At 45.6% G+C, this 20,205-nt stretch overlaps 2 protein-coding genes across 4 annotated transcripts; one reads left to right on the forward strand and one right to left on the reverse strand.

The window, feature by feature from the left end:
* Positions 1–6: 6 nt before the first annotated feature.
* Positions 7–3,404, forward strand: ARPC5L (actin related protein 2/3 complex subunit 5 like). The gene is made up of 4 exons (XM_057372909.1): positions 7–219; positions 830–902; positions 1,165–1,341; positions 2,867–3,404. Exons 1-4 carry the CDS (start codon positions 80–82, stop codon positions 2,927–2,929), a joined length of 453 nt encoding a protein of 150 aa, XP_057228892.1. The 5' UTR covers positions 7–79; the 3' UTR covers positions 2,930–3,404.
* A 1,625-nt stretch (positions 3,405–5,029) lies between these two features.
* On the reverse strand, positions 5,030–19,873 carry GOLGA1 (golgin A1). 3 transcript variants are annotated; one of them, XM_057372907.1, is made up of 23 exons: positions 19,782–19,873; positions 19,159–19,468; positions 17,433–17,523; positions 16,857–16,931; positions 16,265–16,362; positions 15,734–15,766; positions 15,094–15,222; positions 14,674–14,831; positions 14,168–14,279; positions 13,950–14,045; positions 13,613–13,738; positions 12,712–12,807; positions 12,204–12,299; positions 11,799–11,951; positions 11,485–11,580; positions 10,671–10,760; positions 9,793–9,895; positions 9,368–9,525; positions 8,750–8,911; positions 8,516–8,575; positions 7,852–8,022; positions 6,898–6,984; positions 5,030–6,491 (listed from the first exon to the last, which is right to left on the reverse strand). In XM_057372907.1, exons 2-23 carry the CDS (start codon positions 19,291–19,293, stop codon positions 6,411–6,413), a joined length of 2,406 nt encoding a protein of 801 aa, XP_057228890.1. In that variant the 5' UTR covers positions 19,294–19,468; positions 19,782–19,873; the 3' UTR covers positions 5,030–6,410. The 3 variants fall into 3 exon arrangements, with proteins under 3 accessions (XP_057228890.1, XP_057228891.1, XP_057228888.1); XM_057372908.1 differs by having other exon boundaries at positions 9,407–9,525; positions 14,674–14,843; XM_057372905.1 differs by having other exon boundaries at positions 14,674–14,843.
* Positions 19,874–20,205: the final 332 nt, after the last annotated feature.

Raw genomic sequence — 20,205 nt, forward strand, 5'->3', positions numbered from 1 at the left:
GGTTCCCGTTCCGGTTCCGGTTCCGGTTGCGGCGGGCCCGGTGCCGTTTCCGGCTGGCGCGGCGCCGGTGCGGGCGGGCATGGCGCGGAGCACGCTCTCGTCGCGCTTCCGCCGCCTGGACATCGATCAGTACGACGAGAATCGCTTCGTGGAGGAGCCCGAGGAGGCGGCGGCGGCCGAGCCCGATGCCAGCCCGGAGGTGGAGGCGCTGCTCAGGCAATATCCTTTGGGCCGGGGGGTTCCGGGGAGCGGCCGCACTCCTCCCGTGAGCAGCGGGGCCGTTCCCAGCGCGTTCCTCTCCCGGGATCCCCGGGGCCGTTCCCAGCGCGTTCCTCTCCCGGGATCCGCGGGGCCGTTCCCAGCGCGTTCCTCTCCCGGGATCCGCGGGGCCGTTCCCAGCGCGTTCCTCTCCCGGGAGCCGCGGGGCCGTTCCGAGCGCGTTCCTCTCCCGGGATCCGCGGGGCCGTTCCGGGCGCGTTCCTCTCCCGTGATCCGCGGGGCCGTTCGGAGCGCGTTCCTCTCCCGGGATCCGCGGGGCCGTTCCGAGCGCGTTCCTCTCCCGGGATCCGCGGGGCCGTTCCGAGCGCGTTCCTCTCCCGGGATCCGCGGGGCCGTTCCCAGCGCGTTCCTCTCCCGGGAGCCGCGGGGCCGTTCCTCTCCCGGATCCGCGGGGCCGTTCCCAGCGCGTTCCTCTCCCGTGATCCGCGGGGCCGTTCCTCTCCCGGGATCCGCGGGGCCGTTCCCAGCCCGTTCCTCTCCCGGAGCCGCGGGGCCGTTCGGAGCGCAGCGCTGCCCGGTCCCGGTTTGAGTCCTTGACCTGCCGCCGCACAGGTGAAGCGCTCCGGGCCTTCCACACCGCCATCCGCAGCTCCCCGGGCAACACCAGGAACCAGGCCATGAAGGTAACGGGCACCGGGCACCGCTGGGCGCTTTGGCACCCAGTGACAGTGGCACCCAGAGATCTCGGCTGCACCGCTGTGGTTACTGAGCTTTGTGCTGCCATGGGTGATCCCCGTGTGTTCACCCCTTCCTCCTTTAACCCCAAAACTGCTCACCTCGTTTACAGAAATAACCCAGCCTGGAGCKTGGCCACCTCTTGCCACACACCAGTCTTGGGATCGTTCCCAACCGTCTGGTTCTCACATTCCTTTCTCCTTTTCCCAGGAGCAGGCCCAGGGAACGATGCTTAAAGTCCTCACGTCTTTTAAAAGCAGTGAAATAGAACAAGCGGTGAATTCTTTAGACAGAAATGGTGTTGACTTGTTAATGAAGTACATTTATAAAGGATTTGAAAAGCCAACAGAAAACAGCAGTGCAATATTACTTCAGTGGCATGAAAAGGTACGTGTCGGGGGCACTCTTGGCTCAGCAGCACTCGCGGGGTCGGGGTCAGTGGTGTCGGGAGAGCCCCTGAAGGGAAGGAGGTGATGGCAGAGCCTCCTCCCTGAGCAGCTCAGTGTAAAGCCTTTGCCTTTATTTCAAACTTTMCCCTCTGCCATGGGGAAATGTGTGGCAGGGACTTCTTCCTGCTGGAGGATCCTCGTGCTGCCTTTGTTACCCAACACGAGGCAGCTTTGCCGAGGAGCAGGGCTGGGAGTGGAGATGTGGCTGGATGGAGGGGCAGCTGCAGCTCAGGGGGCTCCGGCTGCCTCAGCTTGGGCAGTTTTTATCAGCTGAGCCCAGGATTTAGCAAATCTGTTGGGCTTGCCCAGGAGAGGATTCTGAGGTCTCCAGAGATTCCGTTGGAGAGCAGTGCGGACTTCTTGTGTTTCTGTTGTGAAACAGAGAATGTGGGATGTGTTCAGCAGCTGAGTGTGGAACCTTCCTCCTCTCTGGGATGGGATGAGGCGTTCGGGGTGAGGCACAGCCCTGAAGCAGCTGCTGGGTGCCACAGCCCGGGCAGGAATCCAGCTGAACTCTTCCCCACAGAGGCATTTCAGCTGCAGCCTGGCTGTCAGTGCTCTGGGAATGCTGCAGCTCCTGTGCAGCCCAGCTGCTGTCAATGCTGCTGTCCTTTTCCCAAGGTGCAGAGCTTTTTCCTAAAAGGTGTGGTGTGACTCCAGCYATTGGCTGCCATCACCAGCTTTGCCGAGCCATGACCAGGGAGGAGGGAATTTCTCAGGACAGCAAGGAACATGTTTCCACTTGTTTTTTTTTTTCTTTTTTCTTGTTGTTCCCACTGAGGTGTTTTCAGGTAAGCATGGGTGGGTGCTCCCAGCGTTGGAGGTGACACAGCACCACCCTGACTGGTGCTCAGAGCGTGTAGGGACACGAAAGGCATCTCATCCTCTCTTGTGAAAGGAWCAAGGCAGGTTTAATAGGCTGGGCAGGGTTTAAAGCCTGGTGTTTGCTTTGTGGCAGTACTGGTAGGACCTGTGGCTTGCTCAGTGGTAGTTCCAGTCTGTCCTCTGGACGAGGTCTGTGGCAGGAACATTTACCTGCCTGAAGCACCTGCAAATCCTGCTCCAAGTTACCCTGTGCTGCTCCCATATCCCTGGGCTTTGTTGGAATTGTGGCTGCAAACTAAATGCCCTATTTTCAGCAGTCAGCTTAAATATTTATTTTTTCATAAAATCACCTCCATCTTCTAGACTTCAGAAGGAAACACTGTTTATGTTGAGGGACACAAATGAAATGGAATTGAGCCCTTCTTCCTCCTCTCCTGCTCAGGGATACGGGAGGTGTGACATTCTGCCCTGTCACTGACATGCAACACTGCAATCCTCAAGATCCAAAAGATGGTTAGATTGTGGARAATGACAGTGTCTGATTTTGGAGCAGAGCTGTATTCCCTTTGTAGCTCAACCCTTCAGTGTTTGTTCTTTGTGGGATGCAGTGACTTTGTAACTTCTCTCCTTTCCCACAGGCGCTGGCAGTAGGAGGCCTGGGCTCCATAGTAAGAGTTCTTACAGCAAGAAAGACTGTGTAAAGACTGTTAACTTGGACAGAGGTGAYGGTCAGGTTTGGACTCAGAAGAAGGAATGAGCTGAAATGACACTGGTCCATCTTTCTTAGAGATTGCAATCTACTGAAATCCTACAGTAACCTCCTCTTGGAATGCTTTTAACCTTAAAGGTGGGGGAAGAGTAAAGGTATTCCTGCATATTCGACTATCACATACAGGAGCCAAGACATTCTCCTGCTCCCTTCTTTACCAGGCAGAGAGAAGGCACACTGCTGCCTCCTCACTGTAAGTGAACAGGTATTTCAGATGCTGCTTTAGCCAGGTGTGGTGATACAAGCCCCCGTGTGTCCTGCTTAGTCCCAAGGTAGCTGTGTCTGGGCTGATCCTGCAGCTGATGCTGGGAGAAGGGCTGTTAGAACAGCAGCTTTCAGCGTGTGGTCAAAGGACTGTTCCATGTAAAGTGAAGTGCCTGCTGCATCAATAAAGTTCTTGGATCACACGAGTTAAAGAATTTCTTTTCAGCTAAACTTTAAGTCTGATGCTTATTCCAAAGCAGGCCAGCAATAACTGAGTCCAAGCTAAGTGTCCTGTCTGTGATTGCTCCTAACTCCAGCTACTTAAGAGAATTTGTCCTCAAATCCAGCTGTGTCCTGGATTTGAGACCAAGCTCAGCTTTCCAACCACAACTTCTTAGATACATACTCACACCAGGTTTGATTTTTATATTCTTATCCATGCTAGAAAGTCGAGGAGAAACTTCAGAACTTGTAATTTTTGCATTAGTGTGTCCTTTGCAGCAGAATTTTTTCCCGTGCTATTGCCAGGCAGGACAGGACTCCTGAGCCATGGCTGTCCCCAGGTCCCTCTGCCTTGGGCAGGGCTCGCTGCCCTTTGGCACCAAGGAGCAGCAGCTCCACCCAGTCCTCCTTCCATCAGCTGCTCAAAGTGCAGCAGCAGCTGYTCCTGGTGGGTGGGAGGTGATTTARGAGGCAGAAGTGCCACCTCATTGTGGCACAACTCCCTATGAAAGGCCGTGGTGGCACTGCTGCCATTGCCCATCCCCACCCTGGGCAAAGGTGGGGCTTGGGTAACACTTTATAATTAAATTTTAAATAGCTATAGCATCCCAGGGGAGACAACCAGTACTATATAAAGAAAGAAATCAAGATTAGGGGTTTGATCCAAAATGTATTGCACCACAAATTTCATAGTGTTTCATCATACAATCTGTATTTACAGCATAGAAGGAAAGAAATCCAATGGCAATAGAAAGGATCATGTATAACCACTGTCTGAGACAAGGGAAAGTGCATTAGCTCTTTAATACATCTATACACACCAGTCTCACTCTGATATCTAATGAAAATTCAACACTTAAGAACTACTTTATGATAAGTTGATCCTSTATGAGCTTTGGGATCTGAACTGAAGTTGTTAGTGGATATATAACCTAAGATTTTAGTTTGTCACTTYGTCACTCCATTCCAGGCTGCCTGTCCTGTTTTCCTCAGTGTTCAGCAGTAACCTTTGAAGCCAGGATCAGCATGAACCCAATCATCATTCAGCAGGGATTGGTGGGAGTGAGGGAGTCCTGACCCCTGGTCCCACAAAAACAGGGCAGGGCAAAGGAACATTAGAAAGGAAAAGATCTCAGAGAATAAAATCTTCCCAGAACCAACAGGGTTATTCCACCCTGCTGTGTATCAGTAGAGAAACAATTGAAATAAATGTACTTTTTGATTGTCTCTTTTCACATAGAGCAGGGCTGAACCCTTCCATGCTCTATCCTGTCTGGAAGTGCCATGAATCCATTTACTAAAGACTGGACAAGCTTTAGTGTACGAAAAGAATCCTGTTGGTTTTCTTAACTTCAGATAAATCCAGCCTGGCTCTAAGCTGAGGAGTAGAGTATCCCCTGTGCCCAGAACAGCTCCTGGCAGTACCTGTGTCTGGGATGGGGCTGTCTGGGAGAGCAGCAAGGTCTGGATCCTCTGGATCAGCACCATCACCTTCTGCTGACTGAGCTCACCTGACCTCACMCCTTGCAGCTCCCCTGCTGCACCTCCAGCCACACCAAGGTCAGTCAGAGCCCTGTCAACCAAGTTAAAAACACCTCAACAGTGACTGCATCTCCACTGGAGAAAGCTTGAATTGTCCTGAATATATTCAGTAGAAGTATGAACTTCCCTGTACGAGAATTCTCCGAATTGCAACTTGCTCACCGAATTCCATACACACGTAGTTTTTTAGAAATAGGTTTCATTTTTAAGAAGTAAGACAGTGCTGCTTCCCATTTGGATCCAGATTTTGCAGTGGTATTAATAACTGTGAGCAGAATTGTGCTTTCAGGGGGGGAAGTGCCACCTTGGTCCACTTTCCTGACTGTATTAGGAAAACAAGGTGATGGAACCATAATTTGTTCACTAAGAGTTGAATTTTGCCCCAAAACCCCTCCTAAGCAGCATTTCTTTTACCATATAGTCAGGACACAGTTAGCATGTTCATAACAGTTTTTAAGTATCAGTATTTGAAGTACAGAAAACCACAACCAAAGAGGCAGATCCTGTTTATGAGGATGTATTGCTAACAGACTTGGAAGAAAAAAATAAAAGTGTTTAGTACCAGCATTCTTGACCCTTTGTCACTAGATTTTTATTTTTATTTTTTTTAAATAAAAGGTATTTTTCAGTGTGGATTTACAATACCTGGAACTCATCTTTAAAAATTTAAAATGGTTTCCTACCCCTTTTCCCACTGCTAACAATCCATGGAACAGGCTAATGGATTAGTTTTAAAGGCGACTGAGGATTAGGTACTATAATTAAGACCATTTTAAATATTATTTTTCTTTAAGAAAAGTAAAATCAGACAACTCTAAAGTTGTGCTCTCAAATTAAATAATCATCAACATGCAGCCTTGAGGACTGCAGGCYAGGATAAATGCACCTTAAATTACACAGTGATATGAAAAAATGCCAACCATTAGTTATGTCAGTATTAGAAGGCAAGGCAGAGTTCTTTTTTGGTTAAAGCTCCTGCTCCTGTCCCGTGAAAAGCTTTGCAAACCATCCCACTCTCAACACACTTCTACCAACACGTTTTCATTGCTGGCTCCCCACAGCCAGACAAGCAGCTTTTCTGTGCCCAGAGTCACTGGACTCCAGCACCCTGGAACAGCAGCTGGAACCACCATCCCAAGAGACTGAAGTGGCAGCACTGCTGCCAGCCAGCTCCTCGGTGCCCTGTGGTGCCAAGAACCCAGGAGTGATGGGCACAAGGAGCTGCTCCCATCACAGACACCCAGGTGGTCCCTGAATCCAGCCCAGAGCTGTCGCAGTCTGGAGTGAAAACGTCTCCTTGCACAGTATTAGTTTTGTAAACAGAGCCACAAGTTCTTGTACAAAATACTGCAATGACAGTGATTAAGACACACCTGGAGCAGTGTGTTCAGCATTCTTTTCACAGAAAGAAGTGCCTGGGTACTGCCTGCCACCTTCAGGTTCCCTTAAGGCCACAGAGTCCTTGGGCTGGAGATAGAYGGCCGGATGCTGCCTTTGGGAGATGGCTTGGACCCAAACCAGGACATCTAGGACACAACAGCACAGCACACATCACACAGGGCTCACCCTTGTATTCGTTCTTTTTCACATCTTACATTACACAGCCACATTCTCATCACTTGATGGAAAGAACTATTTATAAATCAGATTGCTGCAGACTCCAGACTGAAGAAGTGGAGGCAGCTTCACACAATCAGATTTGGAAGGAACAGCACCCACTTCCCACAGGTGAAAATGACTGAAGATTTTACTTACAAATATTCCTCTAAAATAATTTCAAATTAGAACTCTACAGTCATTTAAACATGCTGCCTTTAGTCAGTGTTACATTTATAATTGTAGCTAACATTTGGGAAAAAGACACTTTTCCTAATCCCCTGGCATCTAGGAATTTTCATTGTCTCCTGGGGGTCCCAGGCACAGAACCCTTACCTTGTACTCCAAAGTTTCTTTGAGCATGTTTTCTTCCTCTTGTGAAAAATTCAGTAACACAGACACAGCTTTAATGAGATGGAATGCCTGAAAGAAACCACAGGGTTGTGTTGCTTTTGATGCTCTACACTCAGGATTATGGTGCAGCAGAGACTTCTGTAGGTCTGCCACAGACTTCAGCAGACAAGCAGCCTACAATTATTCCCAGTTTCAAAGGACTAGGATGGCCTGTATCTAACTTCTGTGTTTCCTGGCAATAATATTATTGTGTTAATATTTTTTTGCATGTTTTGGAGAAAGAAGACAATYGGGAGCCTGGTTAGTCAGAGTAGAGAAGCAGCCTGGCTTCTGCTCTGAAAGGTGGCTCAAACCAGCACAAGGCAGGAGAGATTCTCCTCATTTCAAATACTGAGGTACTTTAACTCCACAGTACTCACACTGGGGCACACGGGGCACTGAGTGACAGAGTCAAGCACTCAGGATACTCTGGAGTTGGGCAGTTATTTTTTAGCCTTACCTACTAAATTGAAATTAAGGGGTTTTTTTGCATGACTTTTTAACACAATGTGGAGAACAGGAAGGCACTCCAAATGCACAAGGAATTACCTCTTACAGACCAACAAGTCACTTATGTCTCTTTCTCTTGGTTTTTTTTTCTCTTTCTTAAATGTACAGCCAATTACATACTCCCTGTGCTCTTCAGAGCAGTGCASAGGGAATCTCTTGTAGAAGTAGATCTCTAACATCCAGATGCAACTACCTCCTAAAAACTCACATTTAYCTTTCATGTACTTCCAAATACATTGCTGTTAGCTATTTTGTTTCATTGGCCCCCATTGTACACTTTTTTAATTATAAAATTATGGAAATGGCATAAAGTGTCTTTAGCAGATGACAGGTGGCAATTTCCAGAGAGACACAGATGTAGCAAGAGAAGGTAAGTGACACCTTTACCTCAGATTCCCTGCAGGACATGAATTTTAGTACAACATGTTTAAGGTACTCAAAGTTTATCTCCCTCGAGTCGTTCAAATCAGAGTTGTTGGTGACAGTCACAGAAGCATTAGGCACTTCAGAATTTGCTTTCTCACGTAGCTCAGGTACCTCACTGTCAGGCCTTATTTTCTACAAAAATAAAAATCACAAAGGAAGAAGAGAATTACATTGGAGACTCTGTCAGTGTGGCACTGGGAGGGGTCTGGGCTCAGGATATCTAAAGAGCTTTGTATCCATAGGTGAATACAAACTGGGCATCAAGAGCTTCTTGTCCTTCACAGGGTCAGAGCAGAGGAGTGTCTCCAGCTCTCCCTCCACTCCAGGACAGGAGCTGGTTGATGTCAGTGTTCTGTGAACATTACAAGCATGGAACTGGCTCCATGGCAGAAACTGTCCCTCGGTAATTTTCTGCTATCATTAATCTGCTCTGAGCCTTTCAAATGTGGGCTTTCTTCAGAACAATTTTCAAGCCCAGAGCAAAAATAACAATTTTAAAACCTCTGTTAATTTTATTCAAATWGACTTTTTTTTCTTGGAGAGATAAACCATTGCTTTTGGAATGACAGTGCAAGGACCTGCCAGCAAGTGCCATCTGAAGAGACTGAAAACAAACAAYCCTTACCAGCTCTTTCTGGAGAGTTTTCTTGAGTTCTGTCATTCTTTGCTGAAGCTGCTTTATCATCTGTAAGCACAGCAAAGGAGAGTTTAACACAGCATTGTCAGGACCCCAGCATTTACTCCCAGCATACTGGATTCAAATCAGACAGGCCTGTCATCTTAAGGCTGCAGCATGGGCAGCCCAAATCACTCAGCTTCCTAATTAGAAGGGGAAAGACTACCAGTTGTTTCTGTTCACCTTGTTTTTCTCAGCAATTTGCTGTTCCAGCTCTCTGTTATCTTTCTGAAGTTGAKTGACATCTGCAGCTGCCACCTCTCCATTCTGCTCCACCACAGAGTTTTCTGGAGAAGGGAAATGCTCATTGTTCAAGGCCCTCGTTGACTCCTCCAGTTCTAAAACCTATAAAAATAACCAGTGAAGGGGAGAGATATGACATTTGCAGCCCAGGAATATTCCCCAGGGAGAAAGCCAGACTTCTTTTTGGCTGTTGTTTTTGGGGGTGGCTTTTAAACCAGAAAGCAATTGTGGCACCCCTAGTTGGCCCCATCTGTTACTGGCCTGCTTATTACTTTTGTGTCTCTGCCTCACTGGTCTCATGACGGTTTTCTCAAGAAAATTTATGAGTCAAATAAAGTAAAGAGGTGTCTTTTGTAAATCAGCCACAGATCTGACAGGAAACAGCCTTCTTTAGGAAGGCAGGGAACARCAAACAGTGGTGCTCTACACTGCTGGTGCTCCAGGTCATGAGTGAGTTGTCAGAGCTAAGAGCTCCCAGCAGGATGGAACAGGGGGAATCCTGCACAGCTCCCTCTTTTCCTGGGAAGTCTGACAGAATGCATTTGCAACCACACTCACATTTTTCTCATGCTCTCTGGCCAACAGGCACTCCTGTACCTGTAGCTTCAGCTCATCGATTTCCTTTCTTGCTGTTTCCTCTTTCTCCACTGCTTGGCTCTGACTTGCTTCTATGTCGGACTGTAACTGATGCACCTGAAGCAAGGCAGCTTCRTGGTCTGGGAAAGGAGAGACTGCTTAGAATCAGTGCTTCAGATCAAATGGGAGTTTCTAATCCATTCTGTCTGTCATGAAGACAGAAAGTCAGGAGAGAGACAAACAGAAGAGAGACTGTCCAATTGTTAATAAACAATAAACCACTCTTAAAATTCTAAGAGATTAAATATGGAAGAGAAATCTAGAAAAATTACAATCTACCAGGCAAGGCCAGAAGTAGAGACTGTACTTAAGGCTGTCTGGGATACAGCAGATTCATTTGGTCTGACCTTGAGTGAGTTGGTTCAGTTCTTCCTTCTGTTTTAGCAGCAGATCACATTTTTCATCAAGCAGCTGGTCTTTCTCTTTCATTAAGGCATTCAGATGTGAAACCTTCAAAGTAGACAAACAATAAACAGAAGTCATTAAAGATATAAACAGGATGAGGGCATTGAAAGATTCCAACATCCTTCAGAAGCTCAGCAGGCATTTACCTCCACAATGCCACTCTCAGTAACAAGAACTGAAGTTAATGCTGGAAGAGCTAAACCCCACATGGCTTCTGTGCCACCATCAGATTGTCACAGTCAACATGTGGCAGCTGAAGAAGCCCTTGAGCAAAGGAGGAGATGGCCTCAAACCCCTTCTACACGGAGCTGGCCCAGCAAGCACAGATTTACAGCAGTCCCAGAAGAATAAAGAAACCAAAAGATGGGACTAACTCCAGTCAAACTTTCTCAGTTGCCAGTTCCTACTTTAAACAAACACAAGCTCACATTATCCACCATTTTTTATACAGGAAGAGCAGAACAAGACTACTCAGAACTGACATTGGGCACTGGATACAGGCTCCTCCCTATGAGGAAATGTGAAATTTTACAATGCTGTGCTCCAGAGGAACCCAGATGTRACAAAGGCACTGAAGGGAACAAACAGCTTTCTTTATTAGAAGCTGTGGGATGCTCAGAGGCTGGGATAGTAACACCTCAGATCACAGGGCTCTGAAACAGTCTCATGTTTACTCAGAAAACCACTGCTGTGTCTCACATACTGTGGATATCATTCTGATCAATGTTCTTGAAAGTTAGGATAAATAAATCCAAACCTAGTCCTCTGTGAAAGGTGGTGAAGTCTCAAAYACGTTTTGAAGCAGTCATTATTAACCAACCTGCTGTTGTAATTCCTCTCTCTGTTTCCGTGTTTCTTCCAACGCTTTGGCAATTTCCACACTGACAGCTTCCCTGCTGCTCATCTCATTCTGCAAACCAGAAATAATTGAGAGGTTGTGAGACAACTAAATCAAGTCAGTCTCTCATCTTTAAATCCAAATCTATTAGGACTACAGTTACGAGTGTTCTGATGCACCATCATTTCCAAATGAGTTAGGTTTGTTTGACTGGCCACTGCTCTCTACAAATGCAAGAGTAACACAGAACTGATACAAGAACCCAAACAAACCCAAAGCTTGTAAGATCTTTCAGCCTGAAGTCTATTACAAAGAAGTAGCTCCTTGCTACAACAGATCTTTATTCCAATTGTGCATCCAGGAGTAGCTATGGAAAAGCACTCAACCATYTAAAATTACAGCCAAAATTGGATAAACTGTAAACAGCAGAGGGATTTAAGTTTTTAACTTTTTGGTTTGAACACTGAGAGTGGGATTTGATGTTGAACCTGTTTGATTCTGTATTCACCACTGCTAACAGGATTTCCAAGCTCTTCACATGCCTGACAATATGGGAATGTATTATTTCTGCCTGATTCAGGCAGACCCAAGCATTTTGGTTCAGAATAGGATMACCCCTATGTAATGCTTCTCAAACACATTTCTAATGAGTAGCAGAGATGACTTAAGAGTTCCAAACACCTGCAACCTGAATGTACTGGGCCTCCAAGCACTGAATGCAACCCATTGTGTTGTTTACTGTCCCCCAGCCTCAGCTCTGTCCTGAGCCAACACCACCATGYAGTTCAGCCCTTACCTTCAGCTTGTTCAGCTCAGACTCCTGTTGCTTTAAAGAGCTCTCATACTGTCCTTTGTTTCCCTTGAGGTTTTCATTTTCCTTTTCCAACTGGCTCTGTAAAATAAAGTTTAAATATGCATTACAATTACTCTAGTTTTTTTAAACAATTAAACACATCTAAAAGCTTTACTCATATTTAGCTCCTTAAAGTATGAGATGTATTAGAAGGCCAGGAGCACTGAATAAGAACATTCAGACAACAAGCAAGCTCTACAAGTTGTGTTAAAATCATTTTGTGAAGACTCCCACAAYCCACCAGTTTCTGCACTTACAATCYTGTGCTGAGTTGTTGTTTTATCCAATTCCCAAGCTTTTTCAAGAGCAGCAATCTGAGACTCCAGCCCAGTAACCTTCTGATCATATTGATGTTTYTCACTTAAAATCTGTTGCTGCAGTTGCTTTCTTTCAGCCTCTAGATCAGTTTGCTTAAGAGAAATAAAAAACACCACATTAATAAAATGATATTTTGACATTCTGTCAAGACCAGCCACCATTCCATGAGACACTTGCAAACTGAGGAACATTATTCCTTTGGCAGCAGCGTCATGTACTCACAGACAGGAGCTCAGGAGATAAACAGCAAGAAAACACTTGAGTAACAAAACAGAGGAGTGATTGTCTCTGGGGATGCTGAAGACTGATCTGTTMCTGGTCAGTGAAACATGCAGGATACTCACCAGCTTCTGGATCTTCAGATCCTGCTCAGCAGCTGCTTCTTTGCTCTTTTTCAATGTTTCTGTTGCAATTCGTAGTTTCTGTTCCAGTTCTTTATTCTAAAATAACACCATTAATTAAATTCTTATCCACTGGCATCTATGTTATTAGAAAAAAATGTATAATACAGTGAGACCCAGGAGGGGAAGGTAAATGTTAAATCCCTGAAAYCACAGAGATCAGAGAGGCTGCCTATTTGACACCTGCTGCTTTTACAARCTCCTCACCACAGCACTACTGCTCACAATGCACTTGAGTTATTTGTTTCTTAGTACAGGGAGGATCTGCATCACCTCTAGGCCCTCCTCCACCCATGAAAGTGAGGAGATACCCAGACACACTGATCAATTATTCTCCTTTCAAGACTAAATRTGCAGTCTCACCTTTGGCTGAGAGTGCAGTGAGGAGAGGAGGAGTAGGGATAGAGGATGGAAACAGTGGGAYTCTGAAGTGCCATTAAACACCACTCACCTGTGTTTCCAACCGGCTGACAGCCTCACTGTGCTGTGTCCTGTCTGTCAGCACCTGCTGCCTGCTCTCCTCCAGCCTCTGCTCCACAGCAGCTTTCTGAACATTACATTGAGGTGAAGAACAGGAGGGAAGATGGATAAAGACGTAAGTTGGGTTAATTCAAATTTTTCTTTTCATTTCATTAATAAGGTCAAACTAAAATGGGACAGAATGTTTTAGTATCTCCACGTGGATTTTAAATTGGCTTGAATTTACTAAGCCAAGCTCTTTTGTCACAGCAACACTGAGGTGATGTGACTGTAGGCACCCTGATCAGGGAAGAGCAAACATTCCCTTGTTTCCCCAAGACCCAGCTGGGGAAACACTGCTCCAGGCTGATTCTRAGCAGGAGCATCAGTGCTTGAGAAAGAGATCAAGAATCAAAGAGAGAAGGGGATTACCCACATTAAGTTTCTGTTTTCAGCTGGTTTTCAGCATACAACATTCTGTTTGCACACCTATGTGCAAACAGTTCCCCTCCCTGCSCCACTGCCTTGCCAAAGAACAAGGAAAAGCATTCACTGTTCCTGTAAGGTTTAATCCAAAAGAATCTGAAATTGTTCCACCTTTTGTGGGAATGCTAAGAACTGCTCTGTTCCTTCTAAGGAGACAGATGCAGTGCCCAAAGAGACAATGCAGAAAGGCCAACACAGACATCTGTGCAGGATCTACACAAACAGGCTCAGTGTAGCCACCCACATGTTCTGCCCAGCACAGCGTGCCAAAACACACTGAAGGGACAAATGTGCCTGCATGACATCAGCAGCTATGCTTTCCAYGGGTGAGAGGTAATGTATGACCAAAAAACCCCAAAAGAAACAGCTCAGTAATACTGCTAAGCAGCCTGTAACTGTGTAAYTACCTCTTTGAGGAGCTCCTGCACATGTTCATCTCCTGAGAGATTTCTTTCTAGCTTTTTTTCCAGAGAAGACACCTTTTCCTGTAGCTGTTCAGTAAGTTTATTCTTCTCAGCAAATTCAAAAGTTATCTGTGAGAATGAGAAAAAACAGAATCTTTTTGTAATGAAGCTTTCAGCTAATCTGTTGTGTTCTGACTCTCAGAAATGCCATTAGAATGGAAAGTCCTGTTTGAAAAGACAAAACTTTCTAGACACCAAACTTCCAACAACACAAAGGTGTATATAACCCAAATGTGCACCTTTACACCAGCAACAGCACAAGCATCTGAAAGCACTTCACCTTTTGCTTCTGTTGCTCATATTCCACCTTCAGAGATTCATGCTCCTCTTGTAACACTTCCAGTCTCTTCTCACAACCAGAACCAGCCACTCGAGCCTAAACATTTTGAGAAATTATTTACTTTGAAATTAAATTTCCAACACCACATAACTGATATCTAATCTAACTTCTGCAGACATGGAGCTCTTTGAATCAATTCTCACTTAGCTCAAACTTACATTTTGCAAGTCTACAGAAAGCTGCTGAATGACAGTTTGTAGCTCCTGTTCTCTTAACTCCAGAGCAGTGATCTTATTTTCTGCATTTGTCTCAGCTGTCATTAGTTCATCTCTTCACAGAAAGAGAATAAAAAAAAGTGACATACCATTCCAGAAAAATAATCTTTAGCAGATAATTCTGCTCCTTATGAAAATGGACTAAGCAACAACAAAATTTTCTTGCCCTAAAAAACAGCCACCATCACCAATCACTGCTTGATTATGTATTTTCCAAAAAAGTGACTGTTAAGCATTCGAACTATGAAAAAAGCAAATATTCAATTTATAAAAACCTRAACAAGTATTACTATCACTGGCCTGACATTTACATCCTCATGGCTGTAGCAGAGGCAACAATTCAGTCAACTCATTACATACATAAASTCTTCCAAAGAGACAGAACTGGGCATGAAGTAAAAATACAGGGGAAACACATTCATTGCTCCTCTGAAAGAGCAGCTCCATACCTGTGAGCCTGCAGCTCCAAGAGCTGCTGCTGCAAGTCCTGGAGATCCTTCCTCAGGCTCGAGGACTCGCTCCTCGCCTCCTGCAGCTCCGCTTTAGCCTGGGTCAGCTCTTGAGCACATGCCTCGAGCTCCTGCTCTGTTCTGCTAAGAGATTCTTCCTTTTTCAAAAGCTGAATATTAGAAGATTATCTTTGGCATTACAGATGACCAGTAATACTGATAAACYTTTTCATTGAAAGTTGCCTGTTTCACTAAGTTATGGGCAGAACTGAGATAACAAACTACATAACATTGTATTCAGTACCTATTGTTAGGATTTTGACACTAACCAAATCTGTGAACAAACATAAAGGCTAAAAAAATGAATGCAGGGCTACTTAATATTCTAGTAAAAAAATTAAGACATAAAAATATTCTTACCATGTGTTTAACTTTGGCAATTTCCTGCTGCTGAAAGCCCTCCAGTTCATCGATTTCATCTCGTTTTTGGAAAAGGTTCAAACTCTGCTCCCTCATTTCTTGTAACTGTGTTTGGAGCATTTTTTTTTCCTGATAAATGAACAAAACCAGAAGAAATCCAAGAATATCTGTAGGTACATGTCAAGTCAATGGGAGTTTAGGAGAACCCTTTGGGAAAGAAATCTTGTCTTGCAGCCATACAGCTCCTGATGGTGCTCCATATAGAACTAAAAATCCTTTCAGATTCATGTCACTGTGCAAAGTACCAAACTCAAAAAAAATACAAACAGAAATCTGAATTCACTACAATGCCACCAATGACCACCTAAACTGAACTCTTACAAAAGGACAGTATTCCACCTTACAGGAGGACAACCTTTTCATCACAACCCTGAAAAAGAATTGCAGAAATACCTCCCCAGGCACTGGAGTTGGTAACAAAAGCAAATTATTGGCCTCTCCCACTGAACAAAGATTAAATAATAGAAAAGGCTGAATAGAGTTGAGTTCTGATAGAGTTGGAAGTGCACAGKTTGGTGGTTACAAATACACACACAGAGACACATTACACCCCCCAAGAAAAACCTCYGTGGTTAAATACCTTTTCAACTTGACCAAGTTTTTCCATCCACTCCTGAACAAGAAAGAAAGAARRGAGAAAAAAGAAATCAAAAYCTATTTCTAGACTTTCAAGGACAGCAATTATGGTTTTAAAAAAATTTGTATTATTAGCAGATATTAAACTTTGGTAATGATTTAAAAAAYAAATGGCAGCAGTAGAGTMACARCCAKTGCTTGAATAGATAAAGGCTGAGGAACGTTTAAGATACCTGAATACAWAAGCTTAATGCAAGTAAAATAAAAGTGACAACAGGTCTGCTGCCATTGAATGTTATCAAAGCACAAGCTTAACCTTTCATTAGGAATTTTTGTGGGCTCTTGTTAAAACCAGTCGGAACAGTCTGAGCAGTGACAAGTCCAGCACCATTCYTGGCACTGAGCTCAGCACTCCCTCCTTCCCTCAGTGTTGGCACACTCACACACAGTGCTGAACAATTATTTTAATTAACAGCAACACCTGCTTAAAACATCAGGGTCAGGAGAATCAAAAGTCCAGCTCAAGCTCTGTTACCTTGTCCTTTTTTTCCAAGGCCAAGGCCATTCCTTCAGCCATCTTGGCTCGACTGGCCTGGTGAGCTTCATTCTGCTCCTGAAACTTCCTCATGGAGGCTATCAACAGAGAACCACCAGCTATATTAAAAACTCATCTTTTAAAATCGCTTCTCACTTTTCTGTAAGTTATTTATAACTTTAAAGAGATTCTTCTGCAAGCAATTAGCCCCATCTTGGCTGTCGCACTAACGCTGCACCGCTCATTCCCTCCCTGCTTGCACACTGGCCAGGAGCCAAAGCTAACAGCAGACAGGAATATGGCTCATTGCTGGATTAGAACAAAGCTGTGGGTTTCTAAAAGGTCTTTCCTGCATGTTAGTCCCAAATTTGGCAAAAGGAGTATAATAACAACTTGGTTCAACACACTACTGCTGCTTGTTATGCTGTAAGTAAGGTAACAACTCATGTTCTAATTCTTCCCAGTACTGAGGTGCACAGTTTGAAAGGAAATCATTAGCAAACCTGTACAACAAACCCCTTTCCTTCCAACCACAGCAATTTTCAATTTCAAAAAAAAAAGCAAACTAAAAGAAAAAGAGAAAAGTACGTACAATCCTGATGCTTTTCTAATGCATTTTCAAGCTTCTCTTTTATCTTCTGCAAGTTTCGGATCTGATCAGCATAATCTTGTGTGAGGAGGGAGAAGAACAGACCAGGAATGGGCAGACATTGGGGAAGGACATTTTTAGGGTAACAAAAAAAAAAGAAAAAAGGATGAGTGGCAAATGACAATGATTTTCTTAATCAGAAAATCATTCCTGCTGAGCAAAACTTGGGTGACCACAACAATGAACACAAGCAAAGAGTTCTGTACTGTCCACAGGGTTGGCACAAACAGAAGGGCCTGTCCCAGGGGTGTCAGTCACACAGACAAGGGCAGAACCAGAGCATGAACAACAGTCCCCAGTCCCCCCCTTTTTACTTCATCACAGAACAGTGATATATTTAACTCTGTTCAGGAAAGGTGTCTGCCATCTGATAATGGATGTTCCTTTGTTGGCAATCAACAGGGCTGCTACAAATCAATTTTCAAAAGACCCTAACCCCATGTATTTTTAATCAATTAAACTACTCACATTCAAAGGAAACACTTCTATTAAGTAGCAAGTTTTACATGTATCACATACCAGACAGCTTCACCTCCAGTTTTCTTATTTGTTCATTTCTTCTGAACAACTGGGAKGAAAGATCCTCTCTGGAGCTGCTTCCATCAGAAGCCTTGGGAGAAAAGCAACACTCYATAACTTACAAAATTTAGAAAAAGTGATCCTGCCATACATTAAGTCTGGGATAATAACCACTCTGCTGCCTAGGAACAGCACTTGTTTTTCACATAAAGGGGAAAATTGTACTAGCACAGCAGAATGTGTAAAAAGTGCTGAAGGAGAAAACCAGCAAGAGCTTAAACAGCGAGCTGTGCCAGGCTGCCTGTTCCCCAGAGCACAACGCTTGGGAAGGAGCTGGGGCTGTTTGTCCAAACTGTCACTGAGGAGATGCTGGAATGGAATGACTGAAGGGGAGGAAATCAGGCTCTACAGCACAGACACCAGGAAAGSTCAAAGCAAAAATCAAAGTAATTAGAAAAGAAGCAGTAATACTTTTCAATTGGGACAAGCTCACTGAAGCCCTGATGCAGCAATCTGCCCATGCAAAATCTGCTGCATAACTGACTTATGAATCCTCTGGTGGCTTTTGCTCCATAAAAATCAATAGTAAGAGCAGCTAAATGAATATTGATAAAACRACTAATTCTTGGAGGTTTTCTGAAAACCACTCAAGACTTCAGTCACTATCATTATTTGTTTTCTGTTTTCTAAACTTGCAAGATGGTAAACAGAATTTCTGCATGAGAATTTCTTCAGTGATAAAAAATCCCCTCTGAAAAGCAAGACTAATAAATACTAAAATGTATTTARATATCAGGAGCTCCAACTTTCTGCTTAACAGAATTGAAGCTGAACTTCAGAAAAAAATATTTAAAGCTCAACTGTGCAAATAACTTCTTCACTTTGCAGACAGCAAACAGAGATTTGCTGCTGGGTCTGCAGTGGGTCCTGCTGGCTCCAGCAGTGGGGTGACACTGCCTTAATCCAGGCTTTCAAAAATGTGACAGACAGCCATCCAGGGCAGAGATGCCAGAGCATTCCAGGGTTTCATTTAACCCATACGCTCCTGGAAACTTCATCACTTATTCAAACAAAGTTTTATAATGAAAGAGAGGAAAACAATAGTTTTGCGTGCAACACCACCACACACACATTTTCAACAGAGACACATACAATGTCTCAGGTAGGAAAAGCACCAAGAAGCCAAGAGGTAAAATGATAACTGGCCAGCATCTAGCTGGCTTTCCTAATGAAAGAGAAGCTGTGGCTTTCCCATCCCTGGAAGGGTTCCAGGCCAGGTGAGACAGGACTTGGAGCAATCTGGTGTAGAGGAAGGTGTCCCTGCCCATGGCAGGGGGTGGATGAGGTCACCATCCTGCTGTAAGGTCACCTCCCACTCAAACCATTCTAGGATTCTATGCCARAGTAATTAGTTTAACTAATAGGTATCTTACGCATAACTATAGCTTTATTCAATATTTTATGTCTATTTATCAACGTTTTATATTGAAACAGGTTTGTAACTCATGTTTTCATGGGAATGAAAGCCTCCTGGCAACAGCTGTGTTTAACAAACATTTTCTCTGCAATATTTAAGTTTAAAGCTAACGATACATTTATGCACTAAGAGATACAAAGACACCACMGCACGTATTCAAATCACATACTAGACTTGAAATGGCTGTCTGSAAAACCGTCATAAAAATGCTGCCAGAGAAATCAGATTTCACAGCAAGGTGTAACTCACAAAGTCGTCTCCGGAGTCTGCTCCCACAGACGTGATCGATTCCTTACTGACAGACCTGGGGATGCGGGCGGCTCCTGCGGGCCTGGGAGCAACCGCTGCCTCCTCCGCGATCTTCTTCTTCAATTTGGCAAACATTTTACTGCTCTACAGCCCTGAAATATATCCAGGTCCTTTGGAAAACCACGACCTCCAACGTTTAATACACTGACACTCTGTCTAAAGCTTCCAGATGCTGAGACTTAATTCTGTGCCTCATCCACTGGTTTACTGCATTTCTACTTCCATTAAAGCCCTCAAGGCCTGCCAGCACCTGCAAATCAAACAGAAATGGGTTCCACACTAAAAAATCCCACCCGCATTAATCATTTAAAGGTAACCGAAATCCTTTTAACACCGCATCTGTTACAATGCGTTGAAAAACCGCCTCTCYCGGAGCAGAATCCGTTAAAGTCCCAAACCAACGGCCCCAAAGGAGCCGGCGGGTCCCCTCAGCTTGGCCTCCCCCACACGCGAGGGCCCGGCCCGGTCCGGCCCGCTCTGCCCCAAGGGCCCGTCACCGCCGCTGCCCCGGCCCGGCCCGGCCGCCCCCGGCTCTCCCGGCCCCACTACCGCTCCCTCCTCACCGCCCATGCCCGGCCGAGTCTCGCCGGTTCCGCAGCAGCCGCCGCTTCCCCGGGCACCGCCGACCCGGAAGCGCCGCGCGGGGCGGAAGCGGCGCCGGTTCCGCTCCGCCCTCAGGCCCGGTCCACCCTCAGTCCCGCCTTCCCCCGGTCCCGCTCCGCCCCCGGTCCCGGTTCCGCTCCGCCCTCAGTCCCGGCCCCGCTCCGCCCTCAGACCCGGTCCCGCTCCGCCCCCGGTCCCGCCTTCCCTCAGTCCCTCCTTCCCCCGGCCCCGCTCCTCCCTCAGACCCGGTTCCGCTCCGCCCCCGGCCCTGCCTTCCCCCGGCCCCGCTCCGCCCTCAGTCCCACCTTCCCTGAGCCCGCCCTCAGTCCCGGTCCCGCTCCGCCCTCAGTGCCGCCTTCCCTCAGTCCCTCCTTCCCCTGGTCC

The sequence above is a fragment of the Malurus melanocephalus genome, unplaced genomic scaffold (genome assembly GCF_030028575.1).
Source record: "Malurus melanocephalus ecotype Western Australia unplaced genomic scaffold, MMel_1.1 scaffold_181, whole genome shotgun sequence".
Classification (NCBI taxonomy): Eukaryota; Metazoa; Chordata; class Aves; order Passeriformes; family Maluridae; genus Malurus; species Malurus melanocephalus.